The sequence below is a fragment of the Eschrichtius robustus genome, chromosome 14 (genome assembly GCF_028021215.1).
Source record: "Eschrichtius robustus isolate mEscRob2 chromosome 14, mEscRob2.pri, whole genome shotgun sequence".
Taxonomy (NCBI): Eukaryota; Metazoa; Chordata; class Mammalia; order Artiodactyla; family Eschrichtiidae; genus Eschrichtius; species Eschrichtius robustus.
The window spans coordinates 3,730,672-3,750,057 of NC_090837.1; the positions used below are offsets into that span (position 1 = coordinate 3,730,672).

Genomic DNA, 19,386 nt, shown 5'->3' on the forward strand with positions numbered 1-19,386 from the left:
TCGTCTTTTTGCATTTTTTTTAACAAATACTTTTTGGTAGCTTGTCTGGGTTATATTTTGACTCATAAAATAACCTTCCCAATTTGGCCCTGCGCAGGTCAAACGTCTCCAGAAGCTCCCTTCCCCGAGTTTATTCCGCCGACTTGCGAACATCTGCCGTCATCAACCTCTGATTACAAAAAAATGTCCCTTTCCGGCTTCAGAATCTCCAACTGGTTTCCAAGAGGACCCCAACGGTTCCCTGTTCAGCCCCAGATCTGCTCTGGAACCGAAGGAGGGCGTCCAAGCGCTGGCCCCTCGGCCAGAGGGGCCTAGGCTTTGTCCTTGAACTTCTCCAGGCAGTCTCTGAGTTCTCTGGGGGCGCCCACGCCCACGTCCTGGCACACCCACTTGATGTCCTCGTCGGTGCCGCCGAGGATGGAGTTCACGGTGGGACAGCTGTCGTCGGCGGGGATGGTGGTGAAGGTGGTGAACTTCACCTTTTTCCTCTTGGAGGTGGGTGAGTGCAGGGGCTCGTGCGTCTGGCCCCTGCCCTGCCTGTCCCCGGAGTCGGCGGGCCTGGGGACCTGGCTCTGCCCGTGCCTTTGGGAACCTCCGTTGAGCAGGAGACGGTTGCTCTCGTCTATGACGGTCGTGCGCTCGTCCTGCCGGGGGCACGCGTCGCCCGCGTCCTCCAGGAGCTCCGCCTCGTTGCCCAGCCACACCCAATCGTGCGAGTGGGTCACGGAGGCCTGGCCTTCCAGGGGCACCTGCTTGTGCCTGTACTTGAGGGCGAAGGTGGCGCAGTTGATGAGGAAGACGAGGATGGCCAGGCAGAAGACCCCCAGCAGGGCGTACATGCCGATCTCCAGGTCGCTCAGGCCGCGGGGCGCCTGCACCAGGTCGCCGGGCCCCGGCCCGCCCCCCGCCTGCGGCAGGTCCACCTGCGCCGGGAAGTTGGCGAAGTCGATGGGGATGGTCTGCAGCTGGCCCTCGCCCGCCAGCCGGCCCCCGTCCAGCCGGCTGTTCTTGCCCACCTTGTTGTCCAGCAGCGACTTGGCCGTGGGGCTGCCCCTCCGGAGGGCCCCCTCCTCGCGCTCCGCGGAGGAGCTGCCGTACCAGTGCCCCTCCTGGCCCTTGTGGCGCCGGTCGCTGGCGTGGTTCTTCATCTCGGCCTCCCCGTGGTCCCCGCCGGGGCTGGAGTCGGCGTCGTTCTGGCCGAACTTGACCCTGACGATGCCGACGCCCACGGCCAGGACGCTCTTGCGCTTGGACTTCTGGCAAGCCTCCGCGATGGTCAGGTCCACTCGGACCAGGGGTCCCTGGCCTTCCCCTTCGGCCGTGACCACGGGCCGCCCGGGCGAGCGGGGCTGGGGGACGGACACGACGGCCTCGTCCAGGGAGGTGGCGGTCAGGGTGAAGTCCTTGGCGTCGTAGATGTCCAGAGGTGTCACTGAGCCATCGCTGAACTGGAGCCAAGTGCTGAGCACGGCTTCCTGCGGGGAGAGGGGCAGTTAGAAAACCACGGGGGAGGCGAGAGGGGGGAGACGCCTCTTCTCTGGGCATCGCGCCTGCCCCCATTCTAGAACAGAACCCGAAGACTTAGGGGCAGGACTTAAAATCCAGACCTGGTGGCTGATGAACCTGGGGGAAAAAAATCCAGGTTTTATATCAAGATCCGAGAATCACCTTAATGGAACCAAGAACCAACGTAGACAGGCAATGACAGCTCCAGTGTAATCCTTACCCAGGGAAAAGACCCCATGAAAAGCCCTCACTGAATTTAGGTTCCATTGAATTTATTTATTTATTTATTTATTTATTTATTCAGTCCATTGAATTTATTACCAGTGACGTCACTTGAGCGTGTCTGCTGGGTCTTCACATGATCTGCTCCTCACTCTGATGCCCCCTCTTCCCTCCTATCAGAACCCTTGTGATGACATTGAGTTCAGTATGTTCCATTCTCCGCATAATCCATGGTTAATCTCTCCATCTCAAGATCCTTAATCACATCTGCAGAGTCCCCTCTGACACATCAGGTGACGTATTCACAGGGTCTAGGAATCAGACGTGGCCATCTATGGTGTGCCATTATTCCACCTACCGCGGTGGTGATGGTAGCTAAGGTGTCCATAGTGCTTCCTGGGTACCAGCCACTGTTCTAAGTGGTTTTCATGATCAACTCATTGAATCACCACAACAGTATACAAGGTACACGCTGTTATCTATATTTCTCATTCGGCAGGTGAGTAGACTGGATCACAGGGGGGACCCGAGGCTCACCCAAGTTTCCACCGCCAAGGGACAGAGCTGGGTTTGAGTACAGTCAGTTCGTCTCGAGTCTTAACCACGGTTGCTGGTCAGTCTCCTGGCTGCCTTTGACTCTGAGGTCACTGACCAGGCCAGGGATTGAAGGAAACAATTGTGATGTGTCTGGAATTCTTCCCTGTCCTCTAAGAACAGGCATTGAGTGGTCCAATTTTCATTCATCTGATCATTTCAGGGACATGTATTAAAAGCCTCTTCTGTGTCAGGCCGTGTGCCAGACACTGAGTAGTCTTGGACAGAGGACTGACAGTAAACAATACACGGCTGTTTATTGTGACAGGCTGGGATGTTTCCTGGTTAGTTCTGCGTAAGTTTGATGTGCTAAGTTTTACTTTATTTTTTAATTTTTTTTGGCTGTGCCGCATTACTTATGGGATCTTAGTTCCCCGACCAGGGATTGAACCTGGGCCCTCAGCAGTGAAAGCACAGAGTCCTAACCACTGGACTGCCAGGTAATTCCCTAAGTTTTACTTTTTAATGTACAGTTCAATGTACAGGGAGGAAGGAAGGTGATTGGAGGTTAGGAGGGTGATGGGTTGGCACTGGCTGTGAAATGGCCAGGAGAGCTCCTGTCGGACAATCTGCTGGATGTTATGAAGGTGAAGCAGGGTGCAGAGGGGGGAAGGAAATGGGCAGTGATCTCATGGTTGGGAAGAGCTAACGGAACCCCAGGGGTCTGCTGTGGGTAAAGGATCCTGTGTTCCTCTAATCCTGGCCTCTGGACACCATGGCAAAGGGCAGAGGGTTTGAAGTGGGAGTTTTGAATTAAATACATGGATCCACTATTTCCCCGGGAACATTTTTCTTTAAACCAATTCTTCTGGGCCTCAGTTTCCCCAACTGAAAGTGGGAATATGAATACCTAAACCATAGGGTCTGGGATGGACAGCTATTTGGCCTGACCAGTTTCCATTCCTCCTTTCCGATGGGGGCTAGAACACTAATTTTCCTTTCAGAACCATGCCTCTTCTCCATTCAGAGTTTGAGGAGTATGGGTGGGAGGGACCAGCCTCTCCAGTTCCAGAGGTGGGCACGTGTCCAAGGTCTGGCCAATCAGAACATTTTACTACTCTTTTCACAGTGATTGGCTCAGAAAGAGGCACATGGCCCAAACCAGCCAATGGGACGTGATCTCTGGGCTTTTGTTGGAATTAGAGCAGAATTTATTTCCCCTGGAACTACTGAGTTGGGATGCAAGCTGGAATGGGGAGTGGCCATCCTGCAACCACTTAGGGACAGTCTGCTGGAACCTGAGGCCAGCACAAGGGAGAGAAAGTTAAGAGATGGAGGGGGCGAGAGGGAGAGAGAGAGAATCTTAAGAGCACGTCTCAACAACAAAGAAGACTGGCTAAGTATAAACTAGTTAAAAACTAGGTAAAAATATACAAATAAGAGATGCAAATTCCCAGGAATCAGAAATGAAAAGAGAAGGCATACTAGAGTGGTACAAATAGGTAACTGTTACTGAGACGGCTTGAGGGCGTGCAGAGCTGCTCAGAAGACCTACCAGCCAGTGGCTGGGATGGAGATGCCCAACTAGGCATGTGTCAGATTGGGGTGAAAGCTTTTACGTAAAGCCGGGACTCCTCTCCACATATGGGGGTGAGAAAGCCTACCCACTGGGCCAGAGGCACAGCCGTGATGCCTGTCTGTGCGCTAAGCACTGGGTGTGAAAATGTCTCCCTTGGAAATCAGAACCTCACGCCTTCCCCAGGAGCGGGGAGTCTGAAGTTGTAACACCTGATGGTGAAGGAGCTGCAAGACATCTACTTGAAACTGGACCCATACACATGCAAAACTGCACAGGAATTCCTCAGGAACCATACAAAACAAAGCAACCACAGCTCAAGAGGTGCTCTTGATAAAAAAAAAATTACAATCCCTAGGAGGGAAGGCTCTACCATGAGAGAAAACCGTAAGAATTTCACATAGAAAGATCAGCAGACGAAGGATTCGAGATAATAAAACAAATGAAAAAGACTATGAAATAAAAGCAACAACAAAAATAAGCTGAAAAGCAATAGTTAAAGAGAGGAAAAAGGAGCAGAAACTACACTGAAAGAGTGGGAGTCACCGGAAAAAGAACAGGGAGCTGTGGAAAGAACCACACAGAACTTCTAGACATGAAAAATACTCTGGTTGAAATCAATTACTCAGTGGATAGCTTGAAGAGCAGATTAGACATGGTTGAGGAGAGAATTAGTGTAATGGGAGACTGAGCCAAGAAACTTACCCAGAATGTAACCACAGGAATATAAAGAGCTGAAACACAGGAAAGGAAGGTTGAAAGAAACGGGAACGAGAATGAGAATGGCCAATGATTTTCTGTTAGGAGTTCCAGAAGCAAAGAATTTGGGAGAACTTCAATAGTCAAAGAAATAAGGGCTGGACATTTTCCAGAATTGAGGACAAGTGCCCATAATAGAAATGAAGGTTTCTGATGACACCACTGGAGCATCCGGATCTAGCTTTACCTGAAGATGCAAATGCCTGGACATGAACTGATAAACCCTGACGTCTGACTCAACCAGCCCGAGTTAGGCCTCTATCACTTGTAAGGAAAAGCCCAGACTGTCACCAGCTTCCTGTTAGGAGTGAGTTGAGAATGTTCACGAAATCTAAAGATGGTGTGTGCTCGCTGTCGGCACCTGCCCACTTTCCGACAATACCTGCCTGCTTCACTTTCAGCTGTCAAGCCCGCGAGGTGGTTTTGCCTGAGGGCATTCTGGCCTCCGGAACCCACGTGGTCATGCCCGCAGCCAGAAATGCTGAGAAATTAACACCCTTCGGAAGCAGCCCTCCACTAAGGGCTGACGGGAGGTGTGATAAATATCCCAGCTTCCTTGCCCTCAGCTACAATGACTCTCCAGCCTTTTCTACACTGGCTGACGGTTTCCCCAGGAGACCCAGGCTCCAGTAGCCCACAGTGGCGGCTGAGTTGGGAACACACTCTTTTGGCTGTCTTCCCTTCCTTCCCTCACTTCCCGACGCCCTTCTGGTGTTCCCTTCACCGCCCAAATGAAGTCCTTGTACGTGTATTCTCATCTCAGGCTCAGCTTTTGGGGGAATCAAAGCTAAGACACGACTGGTTCAGGAATTTTCCCCACCGCCCTCCTCTCCTTTAGCTTCATCAACTTACAAGTCATACAATCGGACGGGCCCTCTTCTAAAGCCTCAGTCGAATGCATTCATGTCGGGGGAGACCTCATTTCACTTCACTAGCCTAGCTTTCTTTAGCACTAATAGGGCACAGGGGAGTGCAACTGCCCTCATATTCACGGCATAGCCATCTTTCAGATTTTGTATTTCAAAGTTGGAAATATCAAGAACAAGGGGCCAGCCTTCCGCACTCCAAGGGCTGAGATAAAACATTGTTAACGCAGCATGCAAGTTCATCTTGGCTGACTTTTCGCCTTGAGTTCATTTTTCTTCATCAACTCTAGACGGAGAATGAACTTAACATCAAACAAGCCCCCTGAATGGCAGGCAATCCGAATTAAGCCCTCAGAACCCCGCGGGCTTGCCAACCTCCATCTCCATCATCCCTGCTGTGTGATTGAGACCAAGTCCTTCCATTAGCTCATGACAGCCAGGTTGGAACATAGGGGTTGTCTCGGGAGAAGCCAACGCAATTCCCCAAAGATGAGAAATTCTGAAATACTTAAACTAACACACGTCCAGGCATGATTTAGAGCTCCTATTCTTTCAAGAGTCATGTCTGCAAATTGAATGAACTCTATCCATAGATCCCCTTAGGCAGCGCCGGGGCGCTCCAATTACCATCAGCCAATGAAGACAGATGGGTGAGGCTGGATACTGATGGGTGGCCTTGCCCCATGCCAGGGAGGTGGCAATGTCACTTATCCCCTGATTAATTACCGGTTCTCAGCAAATAGCTTCACGCTTTCTGCTTTGTCTCCCCACTTTGCTTGCTCTGCTCTTTCTGAACCAGCAAACACCAGGCCAGTTTCCTGCCCCCAGGAGAGGTGAGCAGAGGCCCCAGTACCGGGAGCTGGACCAGGATGGGAACCAACTCCAGGTCCCAGCTGGTCATGCTCTGGAACCATACCAGGTAGCAACACGCAGCACTTCTAGAATGGTCCGCCCTAATCCTTGGAACCTGGGAGCATAACGAGATGTCCCTCCCATGATGATGTTATATATGCACAGTTGAAGTTAGGGAGAGCTGCCTGGCTGAGCTGGGTGAGTCTGCTGTAGTCACAGGAGCCTTTGGAAGCAGAGGAGTTTCTCTGGCTGGTGGCAGAGGGAAAGTCAGAGGTTGAAAGCACGAGAAGAACTCCACGCACCGTTACTGGTTCTGAAGATGATCGCGGGGTCGGGGGGGACGGGTGTGGGCAGAGAGAAGGGAGCAGAGAGAGGCTCCCAGCCAGCAGCTAGCAAAGAAGCAGAAACGTCAGGCACTCAGCTGCACAGAGGATTGGATTCTGCCAACCACACCAGTGAGCACAGGAGCAGATTCTTCCCCAGAGCGTCCTGGTAAGAGGCTTTGCTCTCAGCCTGTGAACCCAGGAGCATGGCACCCAGCTGAGCCCACCTGGACTCCTGACCCGCAGAGCTGTGAACGATAGTGGTGGTCGTCTTAAGCTGCTAGGCTTCTGACAGTTCGTTGCACAGATGGCTAATCCATCCCTGTGCACTGGGTACCATTATTCTGGTTCACCACAGACCCCACTTCTTGGACGATGGAACCACGTGCACTTTACACAGCCCGCATCACTCCACCCTGGAATGTGGGTTGGGCACCCTGCCCCCGTTCCTCCCACCTCCCTCTCCTTTGGCTGAAGCAGGTGTGGCAACCAGCCTTGCTCCCCTCGACCTCCGGCGTCCAGGCCCCGACCTGTTTGGGGGTTCTCAGCAGCTCCTCAGCTGTGGCCACAGCCGTGACGGCCTTGCTGTTCTCTGTGCTGGGGTGCAGGGTGACCGACAGCCCAGCCACGAACTGGACGGCCAGGTCTGTCACCGAGACTTTGTCATCTAACACGGTTATCGTCTTCTCGGCCAGGATGGAGTCAGACAATGGGGACAGCACCTGGGCAGGACACAAGATAAATCCGTCACACCTGCTTCTGGATGTTGGAACCTTTCCCTCCATCCTAAACAGGGTCCACAATATAGTGTGAAGGAGCCACACATCTACTTCACTATATACACTAGCCCGTACTGGGCCTTTGTGAGAATCAGATAAAGTCACCCCTCCCCGAGACACTTTAGCTCTATCTTTTGGAAAACGGACATAAAAATTAAAATCCACTCTGTCTTTTTTTTTTTTTTTATTAATTAATTAATTTATTTCTGGCTACATTGGGTCTTTGTTGCTGCGTTTGGGCTTTCTCTAGTTGCAGCGAGCGGGGGCTACCTTCGTCGCGGAGCACAGGCTCTAGGCGCGTGGGCTCAGTAGTTGTGGCTCGCGGGCTCTAGAGCGCAGGCTCAGTAGTTGTGTCGCACGGGCTTAGTTGCTTCATGGCATGTGGGATCTTCCCGGCCCAGGGATCGAAGCCGTGCCCCCTACACCGGCAGGCAGCTTCTTATCCACTGCGCCACCAGGGAAGCCCTCCATTCTGTCTTTGAAAGGAAATGACCCTCCCCATTTAGATGAGGCTCTCTTGCGCACCACACAACCTGGTCAACCGTACGCGACAATTCTGCTGCCTGGACCTGTGAAGAGTCGCACACAAACTGACTCTGCACAGCCCAAATCCCGTTCTAGGTGAATTACGGAATCAACTGGAGACCTGAATTGTAAATAGTTTACTCTCCCCTCGGGCCCCCAGCACAATGTGTCCTCTGCTGAAATGTTACTTTCTGCCTTATCTCATAAACCACATGTAGGACCTGAGATGTCTCAGGTGAAATGGTAGAAACGTATCTATCATTTCCACCTGGGGTGGTTGTGAAAGGATCCAGAATGACATTCCAAAGAGGTGGAGTCACACACACGACTATCTGTAAGACAGATAACCAACAAGGACCTACTGTATAGCGCAGGGAACTCTACTCAATACTCTGTGATAACCTATATGAGAAAAGAATCTGAAAAAGAATGGATATATGTATATGTATAACTGAATCACTGTGCTGTACACCTGAAACTAGCACAACATTGTAAATCAACTATACTTCAATAAAATTAAAAAACAAACAAACAAAACACCAGAAAGGTGGAGTCAGTAGGGTGGGACTTGATGGGTTGACTAAAAGGCCCTCATGCCCTGTCATCTGTCCTGAAATCCCACCATTCTATACACTTCCTTGAGCAAAAGAGGCAGTCGGATTTTGAAGAGAGTTTGTCGAATGACTATATGACAGAATGACAGACTGACTTGAGGAAAGAAGGGAGGAAGGGAAGAAGGGACGCATCCTTCTTTGGTCACCGGTAGGAGCAGTGCAGAGATGGGGGAAGGTCCTAAGAGGGTGTGGGAGGTGCGCATCTGGAAAGGGGGCACTGAGGGTGGAGGAGCAGAGTCAGGGTGGGGCGGGTTGGGTGGCGGGAATGGAGTGTGCAGCAGTGATGGGGTCATAGCGGTGCTAAGGGGTGTGGCCACCACCTTCTCAATTCTGTTTGGAAGGAGCTTGGGGCTCAAAGAGCTGGTCCAGGCTCACCTTTCGGGGGCCCCAGGATGCCATCACGAGGACAAGGAATTGGCCACGAGGACCCTCCCATCTAGTGAGCCTCCCCGAGGGCTGGGTACCACATTCGGTGATGGGCGTGCAGAAGTTCCCAGCTCCGGCTTCCTACCTGGATGGTTGTCATGCCAACCTCCCTCCCGACCAGGATCCTGCTGTCCTGGAGAGTGGCCACGTGGGGTTCCTCCAGCTTCATGAAGTCTGCAACCAGGTGGGTGATGTCGAACTGCCAGTCGGGACTGAGCAGGTGGCTTGGCCGGCCCCAGGGGCTGGCGCCCTCAGACACAAACTGCGTGAGGACCCGCACGGTGGCGTGCTGGTACTGCAGGGCGCAGCCTCGGCCCCGCCTCTCCTCCTCATCCTCATCCTCGCTGTCTCGCGTGGGCCTGGTGGGAAAAGAGAAGAGGCTCTCAGGTCAGGGGATGGAATCCAAGATGCCCTCGAGTCACGAGGCAGGTGCCCCCATCAACCTACAAGAGACAGCATCCCAGGCAGGAGCCTCAGGACCACACAGGAGCACCAGCTCTATCACCGGGCAGCACAAAGGGTGAAACACCTCTCTCTCTCTCTCTCTCTCTCTCTCTCTCTCTCTCTCTCTCTTTTGTTTAATAACGCAAAGAAGCAAGCTTTATTGTACTTGCCAAAGGAGGAAGGTAAGACTTAATTGAGAAGAAAAGGTGAATATCTCTCTCCACTAAACAGCATGACCCAAAGGATTTCTCCACATCCTATCCCTCCTTATATATGTAACCCACAAAAAATCCCATCTCTCTTTTGAAGACATTTATTGACAAATACAAGATAGAAGAACTAATATTTACTAAACCTACACTGTCCACAAAGTAGCAGAGAACCATGCATGGTTATTTACAACTTAATTTCAATGAATAAAATTAAGCAAATCAAAACATTAAATTTCTCAGTCACTCCATAACCCCTCGTGCTACTGGCTACCATGCTGGACATTGTGAGTCTAGAACATTCCACCACTGTAGAAAGGTCTATTGGGCAGAGTGGTATGATGCTCTTGAGATGTGTCTATCCTAAGCTCTGCATGGATGGACTCTTTTAATCTCATAACACTGTGAGGCAAAACTGTAATTATTCTTATGTCCAGATGAGGAAACTGAGGCAGGGAGATTGGGTGGCTGGCCCAAACTCACAAAGCAAGAAAGTAGCTGAGCTTGGATTTGAACCCAGCAAGTGTCAGTTCTGCCTTCTTCAGGGACATGGAACGAACCCATATGTTGGCCACTCGTGACCACTAAATGGTCTGAAGTCTTGGCTGGAGTCATGGCTGTCCTCCCCGTCAGGACAAATGCCTTCAAGTTTACCCTGTAGAAATGGATTCACCATTTCACTGTTCCATTTATCCATCTTGAGATGGACTCCAGTTGCCCCTTAAAAATCAAGACCCTGGTGCCTGGGAGACTGTCAGGAAAATAGTCGTGGTGGTTTAAGATGGAAGATTCCATGCAGGAAACCGGAATTCAGCAACAACTCTTATTTAGCTAAACTGAGGGCCACAGAGCTGAGAAAACAAGACCCCCAAACTCCTACATGAGACAATCCAGAGTCAGAATAAATTAGAGGCTTTTGTTTAGGTTTAAGAGGAGACAGCAACCCCATGGTCCAGTATAAATGCAAGTAGACTTTACCCAATATTTTGATATGCATAGAGCTTTTCAAGTTTATAGATATTCATCCAGCACAGAAAAAGGATTCACCGTTTTGCTTAGAGAAAATAAACCCAAACTTAAATTCCCTGGGGGTGGATAGCCTAGAAAATCGTGTTACTTCTGTGGCTTCATTCTGGAGGGGCCACTTGCAGGAGACCGTTTACTAGGAGCCTGTGTAGAGCGCAAATGACCGGATCTCATGCTGACCCAGCCGCTCAGCAGCCTTCCTGCCTGGCTGGGTTACCCTGGGCCTTGGTTTCCCCAGAGGGTTCTTGTTAGGCTGTAGGCATGTATGCGTTGCATCATGTAATCACCATGGTAACAGCATCACCTACTCTGCACTGGGCCCTGCATTGGCTCCTTTAGCGTTAAGGTCAGTGTCCACAGCCGTTGCCGTCACAGCTCTGATGCATCTCCCCGTCCCGGGCTTACCTCTTAGTGGCCACGATGGGGACCCTCCAGCCTTTAATCTGGCTCAGCTCCGTGTCAGAGACGTCGATCTGCAGGGGCAGCCGGGGCACCCACACGGTGACGCGCAGGGGGGCGCTCAGGTGCTGGTATGTGAAGTTCACCACCGTGTCCACCTTGCCTTTCATCTCTTTGCCATTGACAAAGACGTAGTCGCAGCGGTCAGACACCTGCCAAGACAGAGAGGGGATGGAGGAGGAGAAGTTCCCGGGGCCCTGGAGACCACCCTTCTGCCATTTGTCCTTTTCTCTAGCAAAGCACGCACGCTTGATTTAGGTTCCCCTCAATGCAGAGCCTGAGACAAGGATTCAGTGCAGTTGGTTTACTTGGGAGGTGACCCCAGGGAAGGGGGACCAGGGAGCAGACTGAGGGAATCAGAGAAATAAGAAAAGTTGGTAGAAAGGTACATCTTTGCATTTGCTGCTGTGACCATCAGGCTCCATTTTTCTGGGCCTCATGGAAAGCATACAGAATTGTCCACCTGCAGTATGAGAGGCAGGAATATTATCTACCAGCTCCTCTCCTGTCTCTCTTTGAGTGAGGGCTGCTGTGTGAGTTAACTTCCCCACACTTTTAGGCTGAGACACAGGCCCTGGGATGGAAAGCAGAAGCAGACTGAGAGAAGCAGCAATCACCAAGTGAACTTGAACCTTCACAGAACTGCAGCTGGGACTGAACTCTGGGTGGACCCAGGGAATGTGATTTGGGCACCAGAGGTGTCTGTTCTCCAGGCTGATGTCTGCTCAGAAGATGAGCCACACCCACGTCCCGCCCCATCCAGCCTCCCAGGATCTGAAGGGATTGTACCGCCTTTCTCTCTAGCAGGGCTCTTCCAGTTCCTACACTCTTGCTCCAATCACACGCAGCTCTGATGGCGCCCCGTCAGGAGAACGCTCAGGCCTTCGCACATGTAGTTCCCTTTCCCTGGGAACACCCTTCCCTCCCTGTTTGCAGCACCTCCCTTGAAGCCCTAGGATTGTTTGTGTATCTGTACTGTTACTGTTCATCCTGTGAATGGCAGAATCTCATTAGTGATGACCAACTTATGTTTCCTTCCCCTGAATTTCCTCCTTTCACTGTTCCCATTTCTAGAAGATCATGGACTCAGGAAAGAGACAAGACGGAGCACAAAGCAAAACAAACACAGAGACAAAGAAAATAAAAGTCTTCAAGCGTCTAGATTTTGTGTTCCAATGCCTAAACCCTTAAGAAGATGCATCTATTTACAGCCCCACGGATATTCTCATGTGGCAAAGAAACAGCTGGAGGCTACCCGTGCCCCCTGGGAGGAGGCTGCAAGGAGCAGAGTGGCCAGGGGTGGGACCACATCAGAGGCAACCCATGTGGGCTCCGAATGATAATGGGTGTGCCCTAGCAACTGTGAACAGAACGCCCCCTCCCCAAGGCCTTCATACTAGTTAAGTCTCCTAGAAATTAGCCTCGGATGATGTTTCGTTGCCATAATGAATTGAAAACTGAAGAGAGAAATCAAGTTGCGTTATAGAGAAACATGACCCATCTTGCATAGCCAAGTGTATGGGCTGGGATTTACACTAGCCCGATGTGTAAATTCACATTTTCAACTGCAAAACTGTAAAATCCTCGAAGGCAGTAAGTACATCTTTTTCTTCTTTGATCTCTTGGTTCCTCCTACCAGCTGCTCATGAAGTGGGAGCTCAGCAAAGTGGATGCTGAATGGATGAATGGATGGATACAAGAATGGATGGATAAATGGATGGACAGATGGATGGATGGATGAGTGGATGGACAGATGGATGAATGGGTGGGTGGATGGATGGATGGATGGATAAATGGATGAGTGGATGGATAGATGGATGAATGGGTGGGTGGATGGATGGATGGATGGATAAATGGATGAGTGGATGGATAGATGGATGAATGGGTGGGTGAATGGACGGACGGATGGGTGCATGCGTGAATGGATGGCTGGATGGATGGAAGGACGGATGGATGGCCAGCTGGATGGATGCCTGAACACGGCCCTTTCTTCGTGGGGTACTTGCTTCAAGACAACCAAACAAAGATCTTGGGGCGAAGGAGATACGGTGAAAGACTGAGATGAGATGGAGCCAAGAGCAGTGGAAACACAGGAAGTTAATTTGAAAACTTCCAGAAAGCTCTAGGGCAGTGTTTCCTAACCTTTTAGGAGTCATGAACTCCTTTGAGAATACACATAAAGCTAATTCTTGCCATAGAGATGCATATACACACAGTTTTGTGCAGCATTTCAGAGTTGATGAAGTCACACATGGACTCTTCACCCAGCATTCACCACACTACGCTGTAATTGCCAGTTTGCTTATCTGTCTCCCGTCCAGGTTATACACGCTGGAAAGGGCAGCATCTCCTTCGGGGGGGGGGGCTACGGCCCCGGTTAAATAACATCCAACGCTGAGCAATGAACTCTTGCGATCGCGCTCTCTTTCCCCAGCTTCTAGGGACTATGGCTGGGTACTCTGGGCGCAATTTTCATCTTCAGCTCGCACTTCTGTTTGGAGCGGCAGGTGGAGAGGGCTGGGCTGAGCGAATTTCCTCCATCTGCTGGGGACAGTGGCAGGGGGCAGTTGGGAGGGGAACACGTGGATAGATCTTCTCACTCATGGTCAAGAGTGGCTTAAAAATGTGTGCACACTGATTAAGAGTGGAAACCAATTTTCGTCCCTGTCCCAGATCTGTCATTAGCATGTAAACACTGTCCTGGATCCGGGCAGGCCTTAGCATAATAGCCAAGCAAGAGTTATATCAGTAATCACTTCTTTAATCAATGTTGTAATTTACAGACCATTGACTTTCCCCATTTATTACCTTTCTGAGCTCTGGTGGGAAGGAACCTGGCTGCTCCAGAATACATAAATAATTAAGAGGAACGCCAAGGGTGTGAAGCGGCGGGGCATGATAGAGCCATTGTCACTGTTACTCCTGAAGGTGCCATAAATGTCTGCGCAAGTCTCAGGACGCATCCATCACTTCCTAAGTGGCTGGCAGTGGGAACCACGGTATCACAAAACAAGCTGGCTCATCTGCAAAAAAGGAACCCCAAACCCCTACGAGAATCTTTCCAGCCCCTTGGCTCCACTTCTGGGAATCTTTTTCCTCTCTCGTTGTGGGTGGGCTGCCCACTGAGAAAACTGCCCGCTGGCCCCTGCTCACTCTGACATTCAAACTCTCCCTTCTGAACGCATGGTGGCCACGGAACCAGCCACTGATGTCTGCTTTTAAGGACTTGGAGGGGCTAGGGTGGGTTCTGGTTGAGCGACCTACGGTCAGCTGACACCTTCTGGTGTCACTCAGGCCTTGGCAACTTCCTGAGGACATGGCCTGCTTCCTAGGGGAGAAGCTGGGGACCACTTTGCATGAAGAAAGCAAAAGGCATCTGTCGGTCAGCCATCAACATCCAATGTGATTTTTGTCTGGATGCCCTCGGCCAAGCGGGTTCTCAAATTTGACGAGCATTAGAGGGGGCTTGTCAAGTGTCCTCAGACTGTTGGGCCCACTCCTAAGTCTCAGACTGAGCAGGTCTGGGGTAGGGGGCCCCATATCTACACTTCTAACAAGTTCCTGGGAGACGCTGATGCCTCAGGTCTGGGGACCACAATTAGAGACTCACTCCTTGAAATAATGCAATTGCCCCTTCTTCTATGTGTCCATGGCAGCTTAAATATCCTGTCTTAGCCCTTTGGGGCTGCAATAACAAGAATACCCAGAGACGGGGCCGGGGGCTTAAACCACAGTCATTTATTTCTCACAGTCTGGAGGCTGGGAAGTCCAATATCAAGGCACTGGCAGAGTCTGTGTCTGGTGAGGGCCCATTCCTGGCTCATAGATGGCTGTCTTCTCTCTGTGTCCTCACTTGGTGGAAGGGGTGAGTGAGCCCTCTGGAGCCTCTTATAACAGCACTAATTTATTCATGAAAGCTCTGCCCTCGTGGCCTAATCACCTCCCTAAACCCCTGCCTCCGAACACCATCACACTGGGGTTTAAAATCTCAACATAGGTATTTGGGGGGTGTCACACAAACGTTCAGTCCATATATACGCCTTTCATTATTGTAATCACTTAGCTCTGATGCTTTAAATACCATCTCTGTGCTAATGACTCCCCACATCCGACCTCCAGATAACAAAGTGCTTATTCAACATCTCTACTTGGCTCTCTAATTAGCATTTCCAACGTAATATGCTCAGAAATCTAACTCTAATAGGTTTTGCCTCTTCGGAGACTAGGGGTTGAGAATAGAAATTAAGTTCAAATTCAGAAAAACGATTTACATTTCTTGTACACCTGAGTGTGTGTACCTGCTCTGTTAACATAAACTATCACATGCTCTTACACTGTCCTGATGCCTTCTTTTACATCTGCCATGTGCTTTCCCCATCATTCTCACCCTCGGTCCTTTCTGGAGCTCTGGACAGCCATCAGGATCCCATTTTAGAGATGAGAAAACTGAGGCTCACTGAGGTTGCAGCTTGCCCAAGGTGGAGAAGAGGGGTGAAGAACAGAACCGGTTTATGACAGTCAGTGCAGGATTTGATCAGACTGTCTCAGTCGTGTTGTCTTAACAGATAATATCCTGAGATTGTGGCCTTGGAAATCGCCCTTCCTGCCATGTGAGTCTTAGGGTCTTTTCCATTCCTGTGGGTTGGGGGACCAGGGAAAGGGGCCCCGAGAGAGGCCACTGGCTGCTGACTCTGACGTGGGCCAGCTCAGATCCCGTCCGCCAGTTGCCCCGGCCCTCGCTCTCTTGGCCCATTCCCAAAGCAGCCCACTCAGACAGGCCGGAACACTGCACATCTGGTTAGGGAACAGATAGTACATGCTACCTGGAACTTAGGAGAGTTTAACAGAGGGACTCTTTACAAAGGTGTGGGTAGGGTTGAAGGAAACCAGCAAGAGATGGCAAAGCCCAGCAGAGACAGAGGTCGGGGTAGTGGATTGAATAGCGTTCTCCAAAATCCATGCTCATCCAGGACCTCCGAGTAGGACCTGATTTGGAAATAGGGTCTCTGCAGATGTAATTAGCTAAAATGAGGTGATACCAGCCTAGGGTGGGCCCTTAAAGGGCTGGTGTCTGTGCCCAGCTTGGGCACTGTCCTTGCTCGAGAGGCCTGCCCATCTTGGCAGAAAATGCAGCCAATGTCAACTCACAACCGTGCTGCAAGGGGTCCAGAGGAATAAAACAGACCGAGCTCAGTTTCCCCACCCTCTGGTGCCTGGGGGTGCCTCCCCCTGCCCCCAGCCTCGTGGGAACCCTGAGGATGACAGGGATGTAATCTACAAAGGTCGGCCTCTCAGAGCAGGGTGGGAGAAGGGCAGAGGGGTCTGCAGGGACAAACAGCATATCCAACACAGAGACCTCTTCTCTAAAATTTCCCATCTTCTTTTTTGGGGGGGGGAGGGGGGCCACACAGCGAGGCATGTGGGATCTTAGTTCCCCGACCAAGGATCAAACCCGTGCCCCCTGCATTGGAAGCTTGGAGTCTTAACAACTGGACCGCCAGGGAAGTCCCCCATTTTCTAGCTTCTTAATCTGGGACTAATGTTTAAAAATTTTTGTGAATTGTGGCCCCCTTTTAAACTCAGGAAAAACCCTTGAATGAGTCCAAGCTCCTCCCTGATGTGGCCCTTGATGTCTCTCCTAGGTGTCTCTCACTAACCCTCGCCTTGCTCACTCTGCCCCTGGCTGGTCCCTGAACACCCCAGACACGCTCCTGCCGCAGGGCCTTTGCACGTGCTTACTCTCCATCTGAAGCATCCTCCCTAGGTGTCTGCATGATTTGCTCCTTTAGGGCTTTTTTTTTTTTTAGTTGAAGTATAGTTGATTTCCAATGTTGTGTTAGTTTCAGGGGGATGGCAAAGTGATTCAGTTATATACATACACTCTTTTTCAGATTCTTTTCCCTTATAGGTTATTACAAAATATTGAGTATAGTAGGTCCTTGTTGGTTATCTATTTTATATATAGTACTGAATATCTGTTCATCCCAAACTCCTAATTTATCTCTCTCCCCCACCGCCCTTCCCCTTTGGTAACCATAAGTTTGTTTTCTATGTCTGTGGGTCTATGTCTGTTTTGTATATATAAGTTTCTTTGTTGTTAGTGTATAGAAATGCAACAGATTTCTGTGCATTAATTTTGTATCCTGCAACCTCACTGAATTCATTGATGAGCTCCAGTAGTTTTCTGGTAGTGTCTTTAGAGTTTTCTGTGAATAGTATCATGCCATCTGCAAACAGTGACAGCTTTACTTCGTTTCCAATTTGGATTCCTTTTTTTTTGAGGAAGAGCTATTTTAATTTTCTATTAAACATTCTTCCAAAAACATTATTTTACTCCGTATCTTACCGAGTTATTAGAAATAACATTAGCATTAGAAAAACTAGGAAGGTAAAAGTAGGGAAAACACATCGTATGCCAAAGTCTGATATGAAATTTACCTTAAAAAAAAAAAAAAGGAATAAAAAGTAATATTCCTTTAAGTTGAATTAAAGAAAAAAAACTAGGAAGGTAAATTAAATGTGGCTAGTTAAACTAAACATATGAAAAAGGAAAATTATAACAAAGGAAGGAGAGCTTTACAAATTTAATTAAATTAATCCGAGATTATAATTTGAAAACTGTGCATCTCAAAGCAAACTTTATTTGTTCAATTATTTTTAACAACAGTGTTTTATGATTCTAATACATTGATTTTTTTTCAAGAAGGAAACTCACTTAAAAAATATTTTTGTTTTAAAAAATAGACCTGTGTTCAGCTAGAGACGTTTTCTCCCAAGCCTTGATCATATTTCTTTGATTTGGGAAGAAAATACCGTTTTGATGGCATGAAATGCAAAACTTTAAAGTTTTTTTTAAAAAAAAAAATCCCAGTACAGAATTTTAAAAATTATCAGTGGAAAATAGATTAAGGTCATTAAGTGCACAACACTAATTACTGGCCAGCTACTGGTGTTCTGTTTCTTCCCTAGTTCTCCCAAGGAAAACTTAAATTGAATCTTCAGCAGAATAATTCTCAAATATACTTTATAAGCAAAATAAGAGCTTTTGTCTACATTTTGGGATTTTGCTATTCCTAATTTTATTCTAAAACTCAATTTTACCCCAAACCATAATTACCATATTAACTTTATAATGCACAGTTGTATGCAATTCAGCAGAGCAGTAGTACACCATCAGGTTCTAAAACAGGATTGGTCACACCCATATAAAAACAAATCTCATGCTATTTGCCAATGTGTACTTTCAATCTAAGTTCTGACAATGAAATATATGGATATGTATCTATATATCTCATCTTGATTTTCAAAGGTAGGCAAAGGGAGTTCTTCACAGCTTAGCTTTGCCTGGCTGAAGCTTAAGAGTTTGGAACTTCGTAGCCAGACCCATGTTGCCAGTGATTTTCAATTTGCCTTGAAAGAAGGACGACTGAGGATTCATTTTACCATCAAAGCCAGTGAGTCCGAGTCAGCCACTGTAATTGTGCAGTCGGCCTTCTTATCTGAGTTAGGGAGCTCTGATCCTTTGCCATTCTTCACGTCCACCACCCAGGTGGCTTCTTTACCTCCAGGGCCATCCTTCACCTTGAAGGCAAAAATACCACCGATTTTCTTCACAAACTGCTCCCTCCCCTATGTTGAATAAAAGTGGCGAGAGCGGACATCCCTGTCTTGTTTCCTTTAGGTCTTTAATCTAATGGTTCTCAACTGGGACCACTGTGTCCTCCAGGGGACATTGGACAATCTTTGGAGATCTTTTTGGTTGTCACAGCTAGGGAAGGAGGTTGTCACAATTTGAAGAAGGGCAACTGGCATCTAAGGGCAGAGGCAAAGGGTGCCGCCCAACACCCTACACTATCCTGCAGGACAGCCCCACAAATAGAATCAGCCGATCCCAGATGTCGACAGTGCCGCGGTCGGGAAAGCCTGTCTGTAAATCCTCAGAGACCCTTTCTCAGATATTTTTATGTAAAACTGCAACTCTTCCAAGACACCTGACCCTCTTCTTTGCTTTATTTTTCTCTTATCAGTTCTTGCCATCTCATACACTATACATTTTACCTTTTTATTTTGGTTTTTATTTGTCTTCCCTCACCAGAACATAAAGTCCTAGGATGACAGGGATTTTTGTCTGTTTTGTTCACTGTTGTAACCCCTAGTGCCTGAAATGGCCCCTGGCACATAACAGGTGCTCATGAAATATATGTTGAAAAATGAATGAATGAATCAATCAATCAGAGCTTGTGGGTCCCATTTGACCTGCATGCTG

General features: G+C 49.2%; 1 protein-coding gene across 1 annotated transcript in view; it reads right to left on the reverse strand.

Annotated features, from left to right (window-relative positions):
* Positions 1–311: 311 nt before the first annotated feature.
* The window catches only part of LOC137776729 (transmembrane protein 132C-like), a 377,811-nt gene continuing 358,736 nt past the window's right edge, over positions 312–19,386 (reverse strand). Inside the window, exons 6-9 of the mRNA XM_068563403.1 lie at positions 11,067–11,272; positions 9,068–9,341; positions 7,169–7,360; positions 312–1,475 (exon numbers count right to left, since the gene is read on the reverse strand). Coding sequence (XP_068419504.1) covers positions 312–1,475; positions 7,169–7,360; positions 9,068–9,341; positions 11,067–11,272 — 1,836 coding nt within the window. The remainder of the gene's footprint in view (positions 1,476–7,168; positions 7,361–9,067; positions 9,342–11,066; positions 11,273–19,386) is intronic.